Here is a 23,627-nt window from a genome sequence, read left to right as displayed (position 1 = left end):
CTGCAGCATGGGTTCGATTCCGGCAGGCCAGGGAGATTCCCACATGGCGAGGCAGATCTCTCCTGTCTTGCCCACTGGAATGAATATTAAAAATCTAATTTAGGACTATCTTTACTGAAAAACAAAAACTAATAGACTATCATTAGAGTATTGAGATTGGTGTAGCAATGATGTATAAAGACTATACAAAGATAGGGCCTCCCCGGTGGCGCAGCGGTTGAGCGCTGGGTTGTGAAGCTGCCCGCAGCCTCTGTAGCACCGGTTCGATCCCCGGCTGCTCCCCGGCCACCGGAGGAGGGTCCCACATGGCGCGCAGACCTCTCCTGCCGCCCGCTGCTCCCCTCAGCAGTGTACTTCGGTCTTTCTGCTTGCTCTGCTCCCCGCTCTGGCTCTGGCGAATCCTCTCACCCTCCCGCGCTTCTGACTGTACCCAGTGCTTGTATAAATAAAAATCTTTAAAAAAAAAAAAAAAAAAAAAAAGACTATACAAAGATACTGGTCTACAGCGTCCAAAAAGAAAACTGAAATTGTACTTTACAACTTCAAGGTGCTGCTAGAATGGCCTCCGAAGAGAGACATGTGAACAAGCCAGCTCACGCGCGGTGTGCATACCCGCTGTCAGTGAACAGGAACTCCAGGTGGGCCATAAACACCTCGCGGCGGGAGACCCCGTAGCGCTGGGCCAGGGAAAGGGCGATGCTGCAGACGCTCTCCTCCAGCGTTCTTCATCAAGGTCGCCAGCACAGGGGAGAGAAGAGAGACACGTTACCTTAATCAGCAAAGAAAGCGTCCATGGGGCCTGCTCTCTAGCTGAGAGGGGTGCAGTCAGCACAGCCCTTAAGAAGACAGTTCACGGCAATTCAGGGCAAGTGCTTCCAAGGAACGTTAATGCTGTTCATTGCAGAGCATCAGATTGGACCGAGGAACTGTCTGGGTCAGCGGTTCACAGCGGAGGGTGATTTTGTCCCTGGGGGCTGCGGACGATGTGTGGAGACACACGTTTTCAATTGTTATGGCAGGCGAGGAGGGGGCAGGGCTACTGGCATCTGGTGATTATAGGTCAGCAGTGCTACTGTCAGCCCACGATGCACAGAGCAGGCCCCTCACACACACAGCAAAGGATTAACTGTCCAAAATGGCTGCGCTCTAAAGCTTCTCGGCCTAGACACTAGAGCCTCTTGGCTAAGGAGGCCAGGACGTTTATGTTCCCTTTGCCAGGACTGGCAAACACCTTCTGTAACTGGCCAGAGAGAAATCTGTCAGGCGTTGTACCACACAACCTCTGTCCCATAATCTTTTTATTGTTTTGGTGGGGGGGGTTTGTGGTGATTTTCCATAAACCTTTAAAAATATGAGCCATTCTTTGCTTAGCGACGATAACAAAGAGGCAGAAGAAAGAGTGCCTGTCAAATAAAAATCACTTCTTTGTGTCTGGAGCACCTGCCCCCACCCCACGGGATGAGGACTCCATGAGGAAAGGGCGTGTGGCCAGGTGGCCGCGCCACAGTGGGAGACGGGTGCACGGGTCCAAGCCCACTAAAGGCGGCGTCTTCATCCCTTGACAAAGGTGGGAAAGAACCAAACAGTGTGATGCCCTCTTCAAAGTCACCCTGACTGACTCCCGAGAACAAATTATACAAGCCCCGCAGTGGATACGGGCAGAGAGAAAGCACCTCCAGAAAACAGCCACCACTAGAACAGATGCACAAGAAGAAAATAAAGAATGGTCAGACTGTGTGCACCTGAAGGCGAAACTGCAGAGCAGGAGGACTCAGGCACTTCGACAATCCTGTGGGGAAGACACTGACTCTCGCCTCCAACTCAGAAATCCAAAGAAAACTGACATTTTAAACAAGACATCCAAAGACGGCTGCCGATTTTTTCAAGCAACAGATTGTGGAAAGGTTCTATTATATATTTATCAAAAGCATGTATTTGTCCTCTAGGACATACTTCAAATAGCATACACTAGCTGGATACCTTAAAAAGAAAATAAAGGACAAAAACCCCAGCAAGATGTAATTGGTGATGTAAGGCACGCCTGCCCTTGTAAACTTTTATTCTCCGTGATAACCTCTTCCGGGAAACCAGGAGCATGGCACCGAGGATCACAAAATGCCTGAAGAAAGAGGCCACAGGGCTTGGAAGTAGGAAGCATCTCTCTACTCCTGGCGTGTTACCACGGACAACTCCTTAAGGCTCTCTCGCTCTCAGATTCCTCCCCCCGAAAATGAGAAGGGTGGATTAAATGATCTCTTCAGTCTCTTCCAAACTGGGCATTAAATAAGTCTATGAGACAATGAACCTCTAGGAGGTCAGAGAGGAGAAAAATTATTCCATATTCTCTTCTTAACTGAACCTGCCATACTTCGTTCCTACTATCTTTCCCTGATCTCTCTAACCCTGCCCTGCTCTAAAGAGAATCTGGGATGCTTTCTAGTGGAAAGAATCCTAGGATAATGAAAATTACAGGGTACCAAAGATACTTTTCCACTACTTCAAAGATTGTAATAATGATAAAAAATAACATATCTCCCATACAGTCAGGACTATCTCTGTTATTTTTTGAGTGATTTATCAGCAGAGAGAAATGACCATTACACTTCATTTCAAAGGCCAGGCTGAACCGCATGCCAAGCTTCCTTGGAAAGGAATCAGCTGTGTGGGGAAGGCGCTGGGCGCTGTGGTGAAGACGGGATGGCCTTGATGTGGACAAACGGAGGTTGAAGATCACAGTTGAGATCCTTACCATCTATGTAAACTGGAGTGAGTTATCTACTGCATCTAATAAGCCTCATTCTCTTCAGTTACAAAATGGGGATAACAACATTTATGCCTAAGGGTTACCCCTAAGATTGCAAGATATTTATAAAGGGCATCTAATTTCTAACTGAATATACCAAATTGCCATGTACTTTGAGAAGTGAGATGCCCATCCATGAACAAAGGCTGCCATTGTTTGTTTTTAACTTTCTACGATAAGCATCACACTTGACCCCTGGTCATAGGCTATCACTTCTAACATGGTAATAATCTGAGGACTGAGTTATCAAAACCATGGGACATTTGAGAAAAAAAATTAATTCCCAGCCTTCCTACTTAAACCTGCAGTTTAAATGAATCAGTCTGCATTTGAGAATCCTTTGGGGAAAATGTGCGCGCGCACACATAACAGGCAGGAGGAGGGGAAACTTGGGTTGACAGCAGCCATGAAGGTAAACCTGCAAAGGACTAGAATTAAAAGCCCGAACAATTCAACTTATCCTACTGCATTTTAAACCCAGCCCTTTATGAGACAAAGGTATCTCTTACTCGGCCAGGCCCAGGATCGTCTCCCGTTTATACTGGTCATCTGCAGTGAACCGCTGCACGTCCACACCCTTTCGAAGGCCCTGCAGGACCTGAGCCTGCGTATAATCCAGAAGGCGCTCGTTGTAGTGGTGCAACTGCTTGCTCAGTGACATGAGGTCCTCGGGCCAGGCTTCGTGTCCGTGGCGTGTCATGTGCCTGGTGACCATCTTGATTAGCTCTTTAGGGTCAGCCTGTGAGTGACAACAAAGTAACAACAAGAGGATGACCGCAGCCACTGAGTACTTGCTCAGCCCTGCGCATGGTGGCTATTCTGTCCAGGCTCACACCCACCCGGGAAGACAGCTGCAGGCGGCAAGTTGCACGCCACAGAGGCAGCACAAGGACCTGAGTGGAGAAGTGGCTTCTGTGCTCCTGGTCTCTACTACAACCTTGAACATGCCTACCCAGGTAAAAAGTGATACATTCTTGCTTTTACTACTTCCACCAACCTACATCAGATTTGTGCCCCCATCATCTGCTCATGTATAACAAATAATTCACACTGTCATCACTGCTGCCCTGGATAAATTTTCTGTGGCCCATCTAAGTGCTCTTACCAACAAAGCTGCAGTTCAGTAATCCCACTACATTTGTCTAGACGGCTGAGGAGAAAAGTGTTTACTCTGGGGATAAATTAGGGGAAAACCCATCCCTGTACCTCAAATCATAAACACTTCTTGTTGCATAAGGAAGCATCCAACCAATTTTTATTCTGCTCAAATTGGGGCTCAGTGGGATACTGTTCTGTAACTCTTAGCAGTTTCTCTAACAACAATAAAATTATTCAAACAGAACAAAACCCAGAATACAACAGCTGACAGGAAAGGAAAACAAGTGATTAACTGGCCACATTTATTTATATTAAAGCTGGTCTGGGTGTCAACAAAGACACAGCAGCTTAGCCGTGATCTTGAAATTACTTAACAGGGAGTCTAATACTGGAACAAAATTAACTCAGTCACTCCCAGTTTCTGGGAAGACATGTTACATATTTTAATATAAGCAAATTAGGGAAAAATTCAAGAATCTACTTTTGGTTCTCAGAAATATACCTAATTATAGTAAGCTGTCAGCATTTCTAATGTATGAGCCATTATTCTGAGCTACAGAGAAGATCTGTCAATGTCGAGTCTACATTACCAAACCCAGTCTGACATTCTCTCTTGATCCTATTAAGAACAATCTGGAAGCACTGATAAAAACCAATTACCGAAATCTTGGATTCTGGCAGGTAGATTTAAGGAAAAGTCAACCTTACTAAACTTAATTATTTCCCTTGCCTTTATGCATAAACCCTACCTTCAAGAGCCACAGAGACATGTCTCAAGTCAAACGAACCTGGGTGTGAAAACTGACTTTCCAAAGTAATCTATAAGACCATCTTTTATTCACTCAACAAATATTTTGTGTGCGCCTATTATGTACCAGGTGATATACCAAGAAGATGTGACCTCTTCTTCCAGGAGTGCTGTCTACTAAGAGAGACAAGCACCCGAACACTGAAAATGGTGGGATACAAGGGTGCACAGGCACTCTAGGAACACAGGCACTCAGGAGGACCTGAACAGTGTCAATAAGTCTTCTTGGGAGAGTTACCATCTAGGCTAACTACTCAGGTTTCAGCAGCAGAGAGGCCAGCAAAAACTAGGGAGGTAAATTCCTTGTAGAGAGTACAGCACACACTCAGGTCTGGGTGGCTAAGACCTGTTGGAAAGATGGCGTGAATAAAGCAAATCTATCTGTAACTAGAGAGGGATCTGGAAATCAGCTGCAGATGGTGGTGTTTCTGGCAGTGGATTTAGGGGAAGAAGATCCATGTCTCAGCTCTTAGCTGACACTGAACCCAACCCCCTTCCTATTAATATTTGGTACTGAAGTCTTGACAGGTGGTGCCATGATCCGTTCCCCATGAGCTCAAGTCGCCCTGATGTTAGCTGGTACAGGGATGCCGCTCGTGGGCCGGCCAGCCCGTCTACCCCTGCTCTGCACCCTGGCTGTGCTCTGCTGTTGCCTGCGATCCATGCCTCAACTGGCTAGCCCAGCCATAGAGAGAACAAGAGTGAACATCCAATGGTCCAGATTTTCTGGTGATGAGAGAGCTCTTCTGTCATCATTGTTTTTATAGAGCTCCTCATGCCCTGCTTTTACACGCCACCAGTCAACCCACAGCACCAAAACAAAGAGAAAGGCCTTTTTGATGTACTTAGCTCCCTCACTCAGAACAGATGCAATCTTGGGCAAGTTACGTCACATCTCTGTTTCTTCACCTATAAAGAGAGTCAATAAGCACACTTTCTTTGGTTTGCTGTAAGGTACAAACAAGGGATCTTAAAGTACTCCTATTTTCCGTTATTATATGAAAGCAAATTGGGTGAGGGTTTTCTCTCGAGGAATTAAAAACTAGCAGCTGACAAAGACATACACATCAACTAATCACATGAAGCATCTGATATAAGCACCATAACAGAATCACAAACCAAAAGGCTGGGAACTCCACGGAGGGAACCAATAATCCCCTCCTGTGACTCTTCTGGGGCTTGATTTCTTCAGATGGAAAAAAGAGGAGCATCAGCAGATGATCACCTTTCAAGGACTAAAATCCTATGAATGCATACAAATTCAAACACAAAAATAAAATAAATCCTTCGTAAATCCCTCCAGGTGTGGAATCAGGCTCGTCTACATCTCATCTCATTTATGCCTCCACTGTGTTACAAACACAATTTCAGACCAACAAATGATGCCAGTAGAGTCCTACATGGTTTAAAGAACTTTAATCTCCTCTGTTGAGTAGAAATTATCTAGCCTCTCTGTGAAAAAAAATTTGATTTCATAGTCTTTGTATATTGAACTTGTTCACCTTTCTAAGAAACATTTAAGAACAACCACCTAATATCTGAGTCTCCAGCATGGGACAGGCACTGAGCTAAACATGCATGGATGAGCCTTTTAATACTAACGACCCTGTGAGACAAGCTACTAGGAGCATCTGCTTTACAGATGTGTAAGGCCCTGAGTCCCCAACTAAGGCCATTCTGGGGTAAGTGACAGAGTAGGGACTGGCTCCCCGAGAACCATCCTTTCTATCTGGTGTGCAGAAAGGGGTATCAGTACTGTAGGATCCTAAGACCAATGTACACGTGGGGACACCAAATGCAAATAAAAGTTGGCATCAGAGTCTTCGAGGACAGATGAAGAGCAGACATAATGCTCGCACTCTATTTTACATCCACATCAACTTTTTTTTTTTTTACACAAATACTCTCTTCCTCTTGTTCTTCTTATACATATATGCACACGTGTAACTACAAAGATAAGTGTTCAACCACATATCAGATGTGGGTTATAGTTCCAACCTTTTTTTCCCACCTCCAATGACAGAGTTTTAGAACAGATCAAATTTAGAATACCATTTTCTGTTCATTCCCTTGATATAAATAAATCACCGTTTTAAAATTCTGTGCTGAGAAAGTGGTGAATCGGGTCATTCAAGTAATTCCTCGATGATAAACTGCTAAGGGTCTTCAAGTTTACGGGTCATCAAACATTTGTTAAGTGTCTAGGAGGATTTTAAATTCTTCAATTTATGGTATAAAACAACACTAATGAAAAGAGGCAAATGAATTGCAAAGGCTTCCAAGAAAAAGGAAAATTAGGAGGAAAAAATAGGAACTGACATCCAAGAACCCAGATGGCTGGCTCTTCCCTCCTGCGCATCAGGATTTTCATGATTACAATTGAAGCAGTTTCTGTATAGAGTCCTCACAAAGACTAAGACAGGGAGACAGGAAAGAGGGTGCTGTAAGTTCTAGTTCCTTATGGAAAGTGTTTCTTTTTTTGCTACTGCTTTCTATCCCTTCCTCAAGGAACTTTACTGGCCATGATAATTTCCAATAGTCTATTTAAATTTAAATAACATTCTCCCCCAAAGTTATCACAATGTCTGTCAAAGCACCCCCTCCTTACCCAACATCTCATTTCATATATTCTTCACTTACCCCACAAGTAAACAGTGTTAAGTCTCTAGAGGGCGGATGTGCGTGTTTCACGTGACCCTCACTCCAACCCACACCGCTCCTGGTGAGCAGGTGCCCACCCAAACCGCACACCGTGGCTACGTCTCCAGAGAAGACTCGACCATTTTGCTTCATGGTCTTCTCCCTTTCTAGATAATGTTGTTCGGAAAATTTTAAACAGGTGGTGTATTTCCCCTTCAGGGCTATTATTTGCTTGAGATGATTTTCTACTGAGTATTTTCAATTAGTAGCTTAAAAAAATCACATTTTAGAAATAGTCTACCATAAAGTTTTGAACTTCATCCCCTGCTGGGTTTGCTTCCTAGCATATAAAATTAAAGGACATGTTTCCATTTTTAACTGATCTTATCTTCTGAAACTTTTAAAAGAACACTAAAAAAAAAAAAATCACATTAAGATGCACTTACAATAATTATAAGAGCAAGATATAAGTGAAAAAAAAATCAAGGAGAAAACAATGGGCAGAGTTTACTCACACTTGTATAAAAATTGCTATATAGACGTGTAGATCCATAAACTATTTCTGGAAGGATAGAAAGGCGAAACACTGACTTTTTATTGTATATCATCTTCACCATGTGAATTTTTGGCCCTGTGTGCAAAAACAAGTTACACAGGACAGATACTAGAAGAGAAAATTCTTTCCACTGACCACCTGCCAATCACCATGACACATTCATCCTCCCATGCCAAAGCTCAGTAGAAGCTGACGGCACGCGAGGAGCTCAGGGGAGGGTGACAGACCAGCTGACGCAGCGGCCTTCCAATACTCTGTGTTCACGAAAGGCAGAGCACAGGGCCAGCAAACCTTAATACTGAGACACATGTGGGAATGGAAGAGGGAGATCCCACCTTAGCCCTTGGATTCCAGGTCAATGACATCCTCAGGGCCTTCCTGGTGGTACAAGGGGTTGGGACGCAACCTAGGGAGCTGTCCGTAGCCGCTGTGGTTCGAGTGCGATCCCCAGCCAGGGAGCTACCCACATGGCGAGGCAGACCTCTCCTGTCTCCCCGCTGCTCCTCTCAGCAGTGTATTTCAGTCAGTCTGCCTGTTCTGTTCCCCACTCTGTCTCGGGTGAATTCTCTCACCCCCCCACACCTCTGGCCTGTACCCCAGCTCTTGTATGCATAAATAAATAAATCTTTAAAAAAATATTATCTACACAGAAATCTCAAATAGATTTTAAGGATGCAGTTTCTGGGGGAAATCAAGTTTATTATAAGGCACAGTGCTTTTGATGCAGTCAAGCTTCATTGTGTTTCAACATACCTGGAGTTTTGGAGCAAATTAATTGCGCCTTGTGCACAAACAGAGCGCTACTGAAGGATAAGGGTATTTGGAGGTAGACACCAGTCAGCGTGCCTGGAGCACTCTTTGCCAGCCTTTCAAATGAATGTGGCCAGAAAGACATTAAATACACCATTTCAGAAATAATTTTGCCACACTTCACCCATATAATCACTTCATTCACTCAATTTATAACACAGTAGGTCAATGCTCAATTATTTCACATAAAAGCAAACAAGGGAAAATGACTAGAGTATAAATAAAGGAACCATAAAAAATGCTATCAAAAGTAAAGCCAATCCTTCAGTGTTTTCACTCAGAAACTAACAAGCATATACAAAAGTTTTCTGAAGCTTGCTAGCAAGTAGGCAGAATATGTTTCCACATTTCATCTGTCTGATTACTGCTCCAAATCCCTGACTTAAAAATAAAGAAAAGCACAACACTGCTCTAAGAATTCTGCTGGCTGCATTCCTAAATTAGACAGTCATCTCCCAGTGAATTAAAAAGTCAGTTCTTCATTTCACCTGCCCTACTTCCTTAGCCTTTCCCCAACACCTTTGCAAACTCAAGTAAATGACGGACTCTCCCCGGGGATGAGTCAGCACCCACAGTGAGCATCAGGAAGTCTACTTCTTGCTGATGCCTGGAAAAGCAACCGAGTCTAACACAGACAAGGCAAGAGCTGTTGACCACCAGGAACACACTCTGGATACAAAGCCCCCTCAGAGGGATAAACCCATGTCTTAACTCTTTTGGAAATGTCTTAACTCTGCTTATTAAAAAGTGGGACTCAGGAGGACTCACCCTGTACAGAGGATGGCACTTGTCGCTGAAACACGGAGCCAGCCGGGCATAGATCTGTAGGCTGTAGTAATAGGCAGCCAGCTGGAGAGACAAAGCAGAGTGGGCCTGCTTCTCAAAGCACCTGTTAGCATCTAAAACCTGGGAGGAGAGATGGCACAGTGAGCTGGGCTGTAAGGACATGAACACCACCACCATAAATCAGTATATTTCTAGTCATTACTGCAGAATTTTGATTCCAAGTTCCCATCATATCAACTCAAGTTCAACTTAACATGACTATATTAAAATTCAGAAGACCATTTAGGGAAGAGCCCATGCAAGAAATGTTGATTTAAACGTCAACATTTCAGCTCACACTGTAGAAATTACTCTCTGGATACTGACCACAGTGCTCACACCACCCAAGAACAATCAGAAGGAAGCAAATCATATAATAAACAATTTGCTGGTGAAAACCCTCAGTATAATTTTTAGCTTTTTAATTTTTAGTTTTTATTTTGGAGTCCTTCCTGGTAAAGGCAAACTTACCTGTGGTAAAGCAAGGAGATATGCAAGGGCCAAGGTCATGTCATGGGGGAGAGCATCGCTTGCTAGCTGCAAAAGGACTGAATCAGGGAGGAAAAATGAAGAGTTACTAAGTGCAGGTGATGTGTTCTAGAGGATTCAGATCAATGGCTTCAGAGGCCTTTTTAAGACCCTTCATGGAAGTGTATGCAGCACATCTAAAGACATCACACAGAACCATGCCAAGTGCTAACTTGACCAGTTGTGCTTTTGTTACATAAATACAAGGAAATTCTGTTAGTGTGGCTGCAACTGCAACAGATGGGCGAGAACAGCTTCTTACAGTGAATCTTCTGGCTTTAAAAATGCAGCTATAAATGGTGTTGTGGAAGAATGACAATGGAATACTATAAAGCCCAAAGCAACAGAACAGATTCACGAGAGCAAACCCCTGGTGACCATGTGATCACTGTAATGACGGGGACCTGGGTTTGCTTCTTCTAAAACCACAGCCCTCTCTCACCCTCCACAAAAAGACGCCTGTCTCTTGTTTTGGTTTTTAATCTCTTAAAACATACCAACCATTAGCAACTTTTCCACAAAAATCTTTATATAAGCAACAATCTGTCCATGTCCTAGTTTTAATAAAGTTTACATTTATACACAGTTTGCATTAATAAGGAAGTATTCCATTCACTCAAGGTCGGAGCAACAAGTACATTCAGGCAGTTATATATAATGAAAATATCAGTCCTGAATTTTAAGGAACCCAGAGCGATGATCTGCACGAACGAGGGGAGCAATATGTGAGTATATAACTGTGGGAAGGCACCATATGATTTGTTCTTCAGAAGATCTGCCTTCGTAATTGTGTCTTGCTTGGACTAAAATGTAAGTCACCTGTATCACCTGAGCTCAGCTGACTGTCTGGGCCGAGGGGATGGTGAGGGTGGGGAGCAACCTCTGAGCAGGTGACACGCCAGAGGCAGGCCCGACCAGAACTCAAGATCTCCTTCCTCTGCGCGTGGCTGGTTCACCGAGGAAACCTGGGCCTTCCCCACTGTGCCTCTGCAAAGAACATCAGTTCTCTCCACGCCCACTTCCCACGTGTTCTCTAAAACTTATGAACTAAACTGGACCCTGAATCAGTCCAGATCTCCCAAGAAATCATAATGCTCTAAGTATGTTTTCTACTCAAAAGCTACTCATTAAAAGGCCAGTTTCCCTGAACCAGACACTGCCCCTTGGGAATAAGCACACTAGGACCAGGGAAAGTTTCCAAGTAACTAACTTAAAACTACAATGCAAAGGGTCCAAACAAATTCTGCCAAACAATCATGAGAGCAAAGAAGATGGGTGAATATACCATAAGGGGCTACCACAAACTGAAGGATGAAGTGGTTAGGCTATATGTTTTGGGCACCAGACAATAAAGCAAGAAAACTCATGTAAACTTAATCGCCTAAAAATTTTGAACTACTTGAAGAAAATTTACTTGATTCTACTTATTATACCCACCCCTCCCCACAGGCTGCTATTTTCACCTGTATCTCCCTACACATGATCTGGATAGAGATGTAACGTTTCAGTACCGCATTTTGGAGAAAAATAAAATCCAATCATTTCACATGCTAATAATTCCCCCCTAGGAATTTCATTTCTCATGGAGTCTTTATATGGTGACCAACCTCACCTAGTTTTGTTTTTTTTCCATACCGATTTTAATTTTCTTCAGTTATTTCCCTTTTTTATGCACAAAAGAGGTCTATTTTCAAATGATTGTGTCTGAGCCCACTCATCAGACTTAGCCCTCGAGTCCTCAGGGAGCCCCATCTCAGAGGCCTGGTTGGGCCAGTCTGAGGCCCACTTGACAAAATCAGTGCCTTTACTACTTTCCAATCAAAACTACCTTTTTAAAATCATATCAACTCATCTTTCATTTAATTTAGTGTGCTTCTGGTCGTTTCCAAAAACCAAAGCACCCTGTGGGGGTGAAAATATGCTACCACTGAAAATATTCCAAAGAAAGAAATTCTAAAGCAAAACAACAAAATAGAATCAGGCAAGGACAACACAGTAATAAAGCAGAGTCCTCTCTGAGGGGGAGACTCTTCATCTGAATACATAAGTTAAAGTGGGTTTGTTTTTAAAATAGTCTGTTAGGTTTTAGATACAACTCACAAGATGTCACTGGCAGGTCTTGAACACACAAAACTGAACACAGAGCTTGGAGTTGGCAAGAGAGAAAGGAATGTCCTCCAGCTCAAAGTCATGACCAAACCCACCCAGAATGGAGCCTGCTGGATCACCTTGGTGATTTGTGCCAAAAAGTGAAAATAATCACCCCACAATATAAATGTCTGCCCCAAACAACATCCACATGTATTTTATTTCATATGTGCAAATGTATTAATCGCTGTTTTTATTTTATTTATTTTATGATACCTTGGCATCTTGGGGAGCCCTTGTTAACCCTCGAGGGCAGGCCCCTGCCAGGGCTAGCTAGTTCCTCCAGACAGAAAACAACCCTATCAGATGCCTTTGATGCAAACCTACCAACTCAAGTCATCCTCCAGAACCACTTCCTTAGCTTTCCACCCCAGAAGTAGCATTTCTCTGCCCTCATCACCCCAGGGCCAGGTACTAGACAACAAGGGCCACCATTATAGCCCCAAATTATCCAAATTATTAACCTTAAACTCTCTCATGCTTGCCTACCATACCTCACCCATACCTTGCCATGAAAACCACAGTGAAGGCTTTGCCCAGGTTTTCACCTCCAGCTTTTTGCATCCAGACTGACCTGACGCTGACCCTATGTGAGCTGTTTTTATGCATCTGTGAGCACACACTTCTTCCTTTATCAACAGCCATTTCCATGTGTGGCCACCTTACCCTTTGCCAAAAAAACCCCAAAAAACAATATTTTAGAACAACGCCTAAAGCAACACATAAATATACCTCTAGCCTACAAAATCAAGCAGAATTATACAGCAGAAAGCAAACCATCTTCAGAACCAGAAAAGTCTGGGATCAAGGCTAAGCTCCACCACTGCCACAGTGTGACCCTGTGTTCTAGATGTCACAATGCTCTGGGTTTTTAAGGAAGTTATGCTGCACTGAGGCCGCGCATTACGTGACCACCTCGGCAGCAGAGCCCTCGGCAAGCAGGAACGAGGCCACAGAACTTGGGCTGCTCAGCTAGAATGGGGTGTGCAAAACCTTAACCTCAGGTCATTTTCGTTACCAAACAAGTCACAAAATACTCTTTTGTCTTTCAAAGCATTTAGGATTTGGGGATGAATCCTCACTGTAAACTAGCATCAAAAGAGATGGAGTATGTAAGACACATAGGAGGGAAGCACCTATAAGTTCCCTGCCCCCTCTATAAACTATAACTTGAGGGAACAGTGATGCTCTACAGTTATCCAGGTTTTGACTTCTCTCTAAAGATGATGGATAGTAGTTTTTTCCATTAATAACTGCCACAGCAGGAACAGAGGCAATTATTTCCATTTTAGATAAATCACAATTATTAACAAGTTAATGACTGCTTTTAGGCATCTAGACTAATTTCACAAAGAAAAGTCACACTCGATCATCTGATGAGCTTGCTCTCCACCCTTACTGCTGCTCAGCTTCGTCTCACTGGGTGCCGGGACCCCACAACCTCTCTATGGAAGAAGTTAGCTGTTTTCCTCCTACTTACAAAAAGAGAATTTAAAATAGTGAAAAGCCCTTCTTTTCTATTTGCCCAGCACATAAACAAATCATCCCAACCTTGAAGAAAACGTTCTTCTCTGGAGACCTAACCATTCTAACACACTCAACAGTCTCCTCATTCCTTTAGTGCGCAAAACTCAGTAAATGTGGGGTCCACCCCTACTGCACCCAGTACTGTGACAATCTTTCCTCAAGCCCCTGAAACTGAGCTCCACACCTGGTGGCCTCTCACTCTATCCCACCGCAGCACCCAGCACTGCTAACCAGCCCCTCCTTGGACTTCAGGGTCCCGGGCACCCCGGCATCTGCTCCCTCACTGCGTGTGTCAACAAACTTCTCTTCCCCTCAGATGCTCGGTGTGGGCACTAGGCTGTTTCCTCACTGTCATTTAACCTCACATCATGCTTTCACCCTGGGGGGACCTCAACTAGGTGCACTTCAAGCATTTCCAACTGCCTGTTGGACACTCCCACAGTTCCCCGACTAAATATTCTTCACCCAGTCTCTTCATGTTTCTGGAATTAGCACACGATTCTCCCAATAAAACAAACAAAATCCCGGAGTCCTCTGGACTTCATGCTCTCCTCTGTACCAGCACTCAGGTATGGGTTCCATCCTCTGAGCCATGTCCAAAAACTCACACAGGCCTCCTTCCTATTTCCATGGTCACAATCTCAAGCTTTGTCTCTCATTGTTTAAAAGCTGAACTCTCTCAACAACTCCCAACTCAAATTCCTTCTGTCCTTTTCCTTCCATATCATTCCTAAAACAGCATTTTCCTATGAATTCTAATCAAGCTCTCCAAAGTTAACTCTTTCCATCTTACTTACACCGCCCCCCATCCAAAGATCTCCAACTTTCCAGAAAATGTAAGTTAAATTTCTTAATTGGCATCCAAATCTCCATAAACAGAAGGCAGCCTTAGTTTGTGGCTAGAACTGCCATTATTCTCACTCTGGCCACCAGTCAAATCAGTCTGACTCTGAAATGACTCATCTCACACCCTCTACCTGTGCTCCTGCCATCCTTTACATACTACTACTGCTCGTCATCATCACGGTGATTTTAATATCTGCTCTGATGAGCCATGAGATAGGTGTTGTGCACGACTGAGCCTAAGTGTCACAAAAATCCCACAAAGGAGATAGTATTTTGTTTTTACATAGGCTTGCAAAGTTAATATAAAACACTCAAACTCGGAAAGGAAGTTAATCTGTGACGAGAGCGCTATGAACTGAGTGTTCATGTTCTCCCTAAGTTTGTATGCTGAAGCCCTTATTCCCAAGGAGATGGTCACTGGAGAGGGGCCTTGGGAGGGGACCAGAATTTAATGATGTCTGAGAAGTGAGACCCTCATGATGGGGCCAGTGCTCTTTGAGAAGAGAAAGCAGAAAGCTTGTGAGCTATTCTTTCTCTCTCTCTCTTCTGCCTCATGCCAGCCAGGAGGCAGCGAGTGCAGGTCAGGAGGAGGCCCCCACCAGAACCCCACTAGCCTCCTGAATTCTGACTTCCAGTCTCCAAACTGTCAATACAAATTTCTGGTGGGTAACTCATCCAATCAATGGTGTTCTGTTCTGGCTGCCCAAACTCACTGATACAGACAGGAAACAGGAGATCCGAAATAAGATGAATATCAGAATCAGCCAGGCTACTGACAAGCCTCTGCTATTACAAGCAACGAACATATGTCCTATTTTCCAAGCATGTTAATGCAGTCACAGGATACAGCAGCAGAACAACCAGGTCAAGCAACACCCCCCACTGCACTTTTCATAGTCAGGCCCTCCCTAACCAGCCACCGTGTGTTTTCTAAATGCTCGCGTCAAGCCAGGTCCTCATGGCGGCATTTCCACCGGGATTGCCATTTCGCTTGCACAGCTCACCCCTTGGACGCCCATTTGCCCATTTCTCCAGAGGCTTCTTGACATCTACTCTCATGAGCCAGGATGAGAAACCTTAAGTTGGGGGAAGTCAGACCACTCAACAGGGTACAGCTCCCTCACAGGAGCTGACTCCTCAGAATAGTCCCAAAAAAAGGCACCAGGCTTTCTCTTTCCCTTCCCAGGGAGCAGTGATCAGACGTTAGCCCCACTTTCATCAATGAAGCCCAGTGAAACCCAGAATAATTATTCTAGTTCTTTGGTGATGGGGTTCCCTTATTGGTATAGCCCACAAGCAGATGAAAACTATACACTCCGGAAAAAGTATCAAGAGCACATGTATGGAGGCTGGAGAGGCTCAGAAGAGGCAGACACCGGACGGCAGGTTCCACCTGCAAAACTGCAAGGCCCCATTCTTGCAGCTTCCATTCTGAGGACAAATTCCCACCTGTTTCATGCCAGGCAGTAAAATTCAGATAGAAAAGCTGACATCGTAAAGAACCAGAGCCCTGGAAACCCACAATAGCTGGAAAGTGAAAGAGGTTCTTACACAACTAACAAGCACATACTCTTGGAGCAAGTCTACCTTAAGAGCTTAGCCAGGAGGGAGACTGCACGACCAAAGAAACACTTGCACACAAAAGTTCACGGCAGCTTTCCATAGAATCCAAAAGCTGGGAAGGCCCTGTAGCCTTCTGTTGCCTCTCACAGAGGACGGGTAACTCGGGACAGCCAGGCCATGGAACGCCTGTGACCAGGGGAGGCCACCTGCTGACACAGGCCACACAGATGAATCTCGAAGACTTTCACTTGGCATTTTACATAGAAGAACACATACTGTACCATTTGCTCATTCCACTGAGCGAATTCTAAAAACAATCAAAAGAAATCCACAGCGAGGGAAACAGCAGCACAGGTCCCGCGGTCAGCGCGAGGGGCGGAGGTGGCCGGGAACTGGGGCTCCTTGCCATGACAGTGATGTCCTCTGGGCTCACACAGGTGGCGAACTCGTTAAAAGCTATGGCTTTTGGGCTTTGTTTGCAAATGATGTCCCAGAATAAAAGGAATAAATATTAACTCCAGTTAAAGAGATGTGTGGCGCAGTGCTCGGGGGAAGGAGACAGGCGCCTGCAACTCTGAAGTGCTCAGAAATAAGTCAATGTGCCGGGCGGACAGAGGGAGGGTGGCGAGGTGACCGCCCAGATAGTTCAATGTGATCTGTAGTGGCCATGGAAGTTCACGGTAGAATTTAAATTTTCTGTACAATGGAAAACTTCCTTCAAAAATATTGGGGGAAGGAAAGAGAAAAATCCTCTGTGATAACTGTGTCAAATGTTCAAGCTCCTTGTCAGGTACTGATTTCCCAAATGGGGCTTCCAGAAAGGCACTGCTGGACAGGTTTGCCCACCTCAGCTCCAGTGCTCGGGCAGCGGCGCTTTCTGCCACACAAAGCCCATGACCTCCCAGCTGCACCAAAACTGGGGAAATCACCTGTGACCCCATATGTCCCAGGCTGAAAGGAACGGGATCGCTTCCCCAACCCCTAACATAATTGCTGAAGTTACCTCTTGACATCTTTTCTCCCACAACCAGATCACAACTCATTAATATCTGAAACGCGGGTTCCTGGCCCAGAGCCCCTACAGACTAATGACTAAATTGTTAAAGGAAACTAATTGTAGGAAGGGGAGGACAGGGAGGTGGATGATTCGTGTCTCTACCAACTTTCTCCATAGCCCTCCCTGAGACTCGAGATTCGTACAAAGTAGAAGCCAAACCTCACATATATGAAGGTCTTCGGCCTTGAATCTGCAAGCCATGTGAAGCAACATTTGCCAAAATTATCAGTGAGGACCTCAAGTAGATTGATCCCACGGGATCTTAGTGGGGCTCACCAGATGTCACACTGGCTACACTCTGAGATGCAGCGATTTTACATTACCATTTAAGATACCTATTTACACACACACACTCACACTCACTCTATATTTAGCAGTGCATGAATTTAATTTGCAATGCTTGTTCTCAAATTCTAAATACAATACATTTCCAAAACTAGTTAAACAGTCAAAATCAGATAAAATGTATGCCTGAGGCTCAAGCACTAATTCTGTGCAAAATAAGTGCCTCTGGAAAATACTCTGATTAATTTAATTTCAGAACTAAATTCACAGAGGAAAGCTGCCCATATTATTGATTTTGAAATCATTAACCATTAAATCATTCATTTAGCTAAATAAATAATGATCAATTTTCTCCAGCTAGTCTCCATAAAAACCTTTTCATCAACTTTATTAAAAAACGCAGAAAAGTCCAATCATGTTGGGAAGTTTAATTTGTATTATGACCTACTTCTGAGCCAAAGTCGAGTCACATTTTAACCATGACTTTTTAATTTGGGTCATTTAAGCCGTATCACTTCAGGGCTGAGTTTCTGACAAATATTTGCTATTATAAAATAGTCAAAGATCTCTGTTTAAGATATATTAGCTTTATCAAGCTACCAAACGTGACTGTGCTGATGAAAACGCTTCAAATATTATAAATCCAAAGGTAAATTACTGGGGTGATTGTTACTAAAATCACCTTTATATTTTAAAAAAATTACATTCTCAATACACACAGGAGGTGCTCTGAGGGGGTTCCCTGTTCAATTCAACAATATTTGAAAAAGCTGTGTAATTCCTTAGCGTCCTTGGATTCTTTTCCTTGGTAGAAAACTAAAATCTGAATGTCAGAAATGATACTATGAAGACAGACCAGGACAAAAAGAAAATCCCTGCAGTCCTGCTAAGCCCCACCAGACACCACAAAGCAGAACACATGTGCCCTGGGAACCGAGGCTCAGTGTCAGCGAGTGCACCCCACCTCCTGCCACGATGACGGCCACACGCACCAGGCCAGCCCTTCCCATGTGCAGAGACAGGCCTCACCCCAGCTGAACGGAAAACGCTCACTGCCCTGGCCAGTCTCAGGAACAGAGATACGGCGCTGAGACCAGCACACACATAGATCTTACTCCCTCTTCCTAAATATCCAGAGAGATTCTCCCTCTCCCTATCCACCTTTCCTTCAAATTTTCTCTCTCTTCTCACTCACATTACTCTTTTTCACCCTTCAAGCTCCAGGTCAAGTATCACCTGCTCCAGGAGGCTCCCAACACGGCTCTACTCGCCTCTTGTAACCCGTGTCACACAGATGTCTCCTCCCCACCTGCAGGGGCTGTGTCTTCTTCAACTTTCTACCCCAGGTACCAGGACAGTGCCTGGCATGGGGGCCCAGGCCGCTCCTTCACCAAGTAACATGCACGCGATGAGGAAGGGGCTGGGGCCCTCTGCTCATCACCAAGTAGCATCATAGCGGAGAAAACTCCTCCATTCGCTTCATGTCTGAAGACCACTTTGAGGCCTCACCATGCAGTTACCAATCACAGCAAAGATGATCAAGTGCTCTGAGAATCCTCTTGAAGGAGGAGGTTTAATAGCCCAGAAGTTTGGGCCTCACACAGGCTTTCTGCTTTCTCAAAACTCAGCTCTGGGGAAAACAGCCGCCATTAACAAGCTGAGGCGTCTGTCCTAGGAGACAGTCTGCCCCACGAAGGCCTTTTCTACTTTCCAGGTGAACAGAAAGAAAATAGGATCTCGAAGAGTACAGGTGAGCTGGTTCTAGCCCCCCTGCATATGTTTAATTTTTTTTTTTTAAATGTTTACATGGGAAAGAAATACTACCATGAGGAAAATTCTCAAGATGAAATACAATCTACATTGTGACGCAACGCTTAGAAGTTGTCAAGAAAGAAATACTTACTAAACACTTTATACCACTGGCTAGAAAAATCACTTTATATAATTAGCAGCTTAACGATAGGAATTGTATCATACTTCTCTTTTTATATCTTTAATATTAGTAAGTGTCCAGAAAACAACAGGTACTCAATATGTGTTTTGAATGAATGATGGTGTTAAGCTCAGCTATCCAAAATTACAGAAAATTTATTGTTTCCCACTCTCCATCAGCGTTCTCCTAACATGAGTGACACGCTGTCAAGGAACCAGAACCTTCTTTCATACCTTCTGTTGTTGGAAACACTTCTTCTCCTTCAGTCTTAGTCTCCGCCAGTTTTCCAGTTCTCAGCAAGACCTCTGCAAAGCTTTCCAGTGGGATGTGTTCAGAGGGGTCATAGGTTACTTGAGACTGGATAAAGCAAGCAGTTACGCCAGTTTAGTAGGGGTCTGTTTTTCTATTCAAATATTCTTTGAAAGCAAAATTATGTATTTTTCTATCTTCTAGTAACATTCTCACTTATTACAGCCTATTATTTTACATAGTATTTTAGACACATTTTAATCTCACGTTATAAAGTATAAAAAACAAACTACGCAAAGCTAATGAGTTACGTAAGCACAAAAGCAAAGAAGTACATTTTCAGAAAAATGTTTGTTTCTACTAAAATGCCACAGCAACATGAGAGTTCAATCTGCAGGTACACTTTCCTTACCTCTGTGACAAAGGGATTGGAGATCACAGATTCATAAAAGGGATGACAGCTTTGTCTTTCTAGATCTTCATTGGCTATGGTCCCAACTTGATAAGCACCATCCAATCCCTGCCCCTAAACAGAACAAAGTGATGAAATGAATATAAAAAGAGAGCTGGCGGGAGGGAGGAATGAAGGACAGACAAACCCACTTCAGGAGAAAATGATGTCTCTGCATCACGTTCTAAGGAGAGGACGCTGTGGGCTGCTGATGTCCAGTGGGGATGCAAGAACCGCTGCGACAGTTAAGAGCAGCTCGCCAGCGCCCCCTGCAGTGCCTCTTGCTTTCACTCGTCACTGTGACACCACCCCTCAGAAGCACTGAAGCATGGGCGGAGTGTCCGTGCAAGTTTTCTGTGCTATAGTCCGAATAAGCTTTGTAAAACATCATTAGTGTCTATTGGGCCCCTGCTCAAAAATCTTTGGTAGCTGAAAACAATGCTAAATAGCCAGAATATAAAAATCTAAGCTATGCAGAACATTTAAAGTTATCAAATGTTAATTAACAATAAAGACGAACTCACTCCAAACACACTGATCTATTTTATGCACTGCACAGGCCTCTATGGCTTTCTTCTATTGTAAAGAAGATGTTCATTCTGATGCCACCTTTCCTTCCAGGCCCACCTTAGCCCTCACCTGCAGAAACCTTAGCAGACGGAGGCAAAATGCAGTGACATCCCTTGACTATCCCCACATCTTCCGCCACTACATCCCACGGGATACGAAACTTGCAGCTCCCTCACCAGGAAGTACTTGAGTATCTCTAGTGAGGTTAACTACCTTCAAGTTTTACTTCCCTCAAATGGATTATAAAGCTCCTAATTGGGAGAACCAAGAAAAAGACATTCACCAATTTCTGCAGTTTACTGAAACTTATTTTATGCCAAGCATAGCCTGAGAAACAATGAAGCTGCACCGTCAGACAACCTAAGACATAACCCTTCAAACAGTCCAATAGGTGAGACAGAAATGCAGCCACAATCATAACCCAGGGTGACACATGCAGTGACAGGAGAGGCACAGGTTTACCCCAAAGTCAGTCACATTGAGATGCATCTTTCCATCATCCATCGTTCCCTCTGTCCTGCATATCACATGCAGGTCCACGTCCCACTCTCCCCACGCTCGCCCCACAGCAACCACCACTTTCCACTGGAGCCCTGGAATAAAGACCTGACTCTGTTTCTCCTCCCACCAGCTCCCCACACATAGCAGTTAAATGACTTCATTGAAAGTAAAGCATCAGATCACACACCTCATTGTCTAAATCCTCCAACAGCTTTCCCTCTCCCTGAGAATAAACTCCACATTCCCTACCACAGTCCACAGAAGGCTTGCTATGGCTGGCCTCCCTGACATCCCTGTGCTCTCCTGCCCTCCCTCCCCTTCTGCCTGCTCATGCTACAATGGCCTCCTTTTCATCCTAGAGGCCTCAAACACATTCCCTCAACAAGGGCTGTGTGCTTGCTCTTAATCAGGTTGCTGCTCAAAGGGATTCTTCTCCTAAGAAATCTCACTTCCCCATTCCTGCAAAATGCATAAGGAACGAGGTAGTAACTAAGTATTTGGGGTGAATTTAACAGCAGGCGCTGTTTCCTTTTCCTTGTACTTTTTCAATAAAAGAAAAGCACTGTAGTGTGGGGGCAGGGAAGGAGCAGGGAATGAGGGGTTCAGAGGGCACAGAAAGGAAGTGACTGCTCCACTGCCTGTCCTGAGCAATCTGACAAACTGCTGCCCTTAGCCAGAGACCCCACTAAAGAGGGAATGTTTGTGGCCTCCCAAAACTCATCTGTTGACACCCCCAGAGTGAGGGTAGGAAGAGCTAGAGACTTTGGCAGAAGATTAGATCATAAAAGAGACTCTGGAGACCCTACCCCTCCCACGAGTGAGGACAACACAGCAAGGACAAGGCTGTCTGTGAGCCAGGAAGAAGCCCTCACCAGACACTACGGCTGCCAGCCTGGTTTCCCAGCTTCCAGAACTGCGGGAATTAAATGTTTGCTGTTTAAACCCCCCAGTCCATGATGCTTTTGCCACAGCAGCCTGAAAGAACCACAACAGCCCCCATGATGGCTCGTAGTGCTATTCCTTAGCCACAAGCCTGTAGAAAAACTCTAAGTAAGCTTTGAGAAATTATTTTCCTTTTCATCCCTAAACTTTAAGTATGACAAATAAGCCAAACCGTCCTTAAATTTATCTCAGTCTTTTACAAGTAACCTAGGGGAGTATATCCCATTCCATGAAATACTCATTCCCTACTTGATGGGAGGCATCAATTTCTTAAGCGATTATTTTAATAATCTAGAGAAGATAAAGCTGTGACGACAGTGAAGATGACGAAAGCTGCGCTAAGGAACACAGATAAACCACCCAGCTGATCTGTAAGAGAAGAGAGAGCCCACCTGGAGGGGCCGCAGGTAGCTCAAAGACCGCTTCCACCAGTGTCCGTCGCTGACGGCCTGCAGCGCGGCCTTAGTGGTCGTCGTGGTTCGGGAAAGGACTTCCATGGTGGTGGCTGCGGTCCAGTGGAAGAGGTCGGATGAGTGGCTGCCGGGAACACCCACTTCATCCTGTATGAAAAAAGAAAAAGGCAAGAGTAAAAATGAGCACTATCCTGACAGAGCAGAGAGTGGCAACATGACCCCTTAACACGAGAAGATACATTTTAAAATCCCTGTTGGCTAGTAACAAGACAGGTGTGAAACAAAGAACCAATACCTCCTTGAGTCACTGAATCATTTACAAAAGAAAATTTGGTTTTAAAGGAAACAAAATCAAAGTTTATTAGTCAAATAATCCCTGTCAGAATATTTATAATCCAAGTAATGTGTGTTCTTTATTTTTTATCAATCTAATATCCTAGCAGTGACATACTCATGTTTGTCTCTTTGACAAGACACTTTGAAGTACTTATTACTTAGAGTAAGAAAAAAAAAAATATTCATTTCAACAACACAACTGTGACCCAGACAAAGGCAGAGGATTCAGATGAGCCACCTGAAATGTTGAAAGGTGTTTCGTTTTTCATGTAAACAACTGGGTGATTAACAGTGTTTAAAGGTTCATGACATAGAATTTCCGGACAGTCTTGAAACAGTCAGCTAAAAGACTAACGCTCTCCACTGACTAGCCCAGGAGACTCCATGTGGAGAAAAATGGCAACATATTAACATTCTTTTAAATTGAAATGACAGTGACTACATTTGTGTTTGATCAAAGAAAAATAATTGCTTTATAAAGTTCATCATTTAGTATCTAACTACATCTACTTAATTTTTCTTAAGTATCCCAATTAAATGAAAGCAAAGTTAAGGTCTTGTTTTTCCATTTAAATAGCTTTTGTTACTAGTAATTGCTTAGACTATTTAGGTTTATATGACATCATTCATTAATATGTCATTCAAAAGAGTAGGGGAAAAAGGACAATAGACACAACGCTGTGTAGCAAAGACTGATTCCATCCCTTCCAGTCTTCAATTCAGACACAGGGATCTTCC

The 23,627-nt window shown here is 44.1% G+C and overlaps 1 protein-coding gene across 1 annotated transcript in view; it reads right to left on the bottom strand.

The window, feature by feature from the left end:
- NBAS (NBAS subunit of NRZ tethering complex) overlaps nucleotides 1–23,627 on the bottom strand; it is a 253,228-nt gene that overhangs the window by 72,769 nt on the left and 156,832 nt on the right. Inside the window, exons 37-43 of the mRNA XM_037528501.2 lie at nucleotides 22,533–22,700; nucleotides 20,089–20,202; nucleotides 19,661–19,784; nucleotides 10,012–10,088; nucleotides 9,484–9,621; nucleotides 3,313–3,542; nucleotides 613–723 (exon numbers count right to left, since the gene is read on the bottom strand). Of these exons, the coding sequence (XP_037384398.1) occupies nucleotides 613–723; nucleotides 3,313–3,542; nucleotides 9,484–9,621; nucleotides 10,012–10,088; nucleotides 19,661–19,784; nucleotides 20,089–20,202; nucleotides 22,533–22,700 (962 nt within the window). The remainder of the gene's footprint in view (nucleotides 1–612; nucleotides 724–3,312; nucleotides 3,543–9,483; nucleotides 9,622–10,011; nucleotides 10,089–19,660; nucleotides 19,785–20,088; nucleotides 20,203–22,532; nucleotides 22,701–23,627) is intronic.

The sequence above is a fragment of the Talpa occidentalis genome, unplaced genomic scaffold (assembly GCF_014898055.3).
Source record: "Talpa occidentalis isolate TD23 unplaced genomic scaffold, MPIMG_talOcc4v2.1 talOcc4.5, whole genome shotgun sequence".
NCBI classification, from domain to species: Eukaryota; Metazoa; Chordata; class Mammalia; order Eulipotyphla; family Talpidae; genus Talpa; species Talpa occidentalis.
Note: the sequence above shows the minus strand (reverse complement) of the source record. Positions and strands in the feature narration are given on the sequence as shown.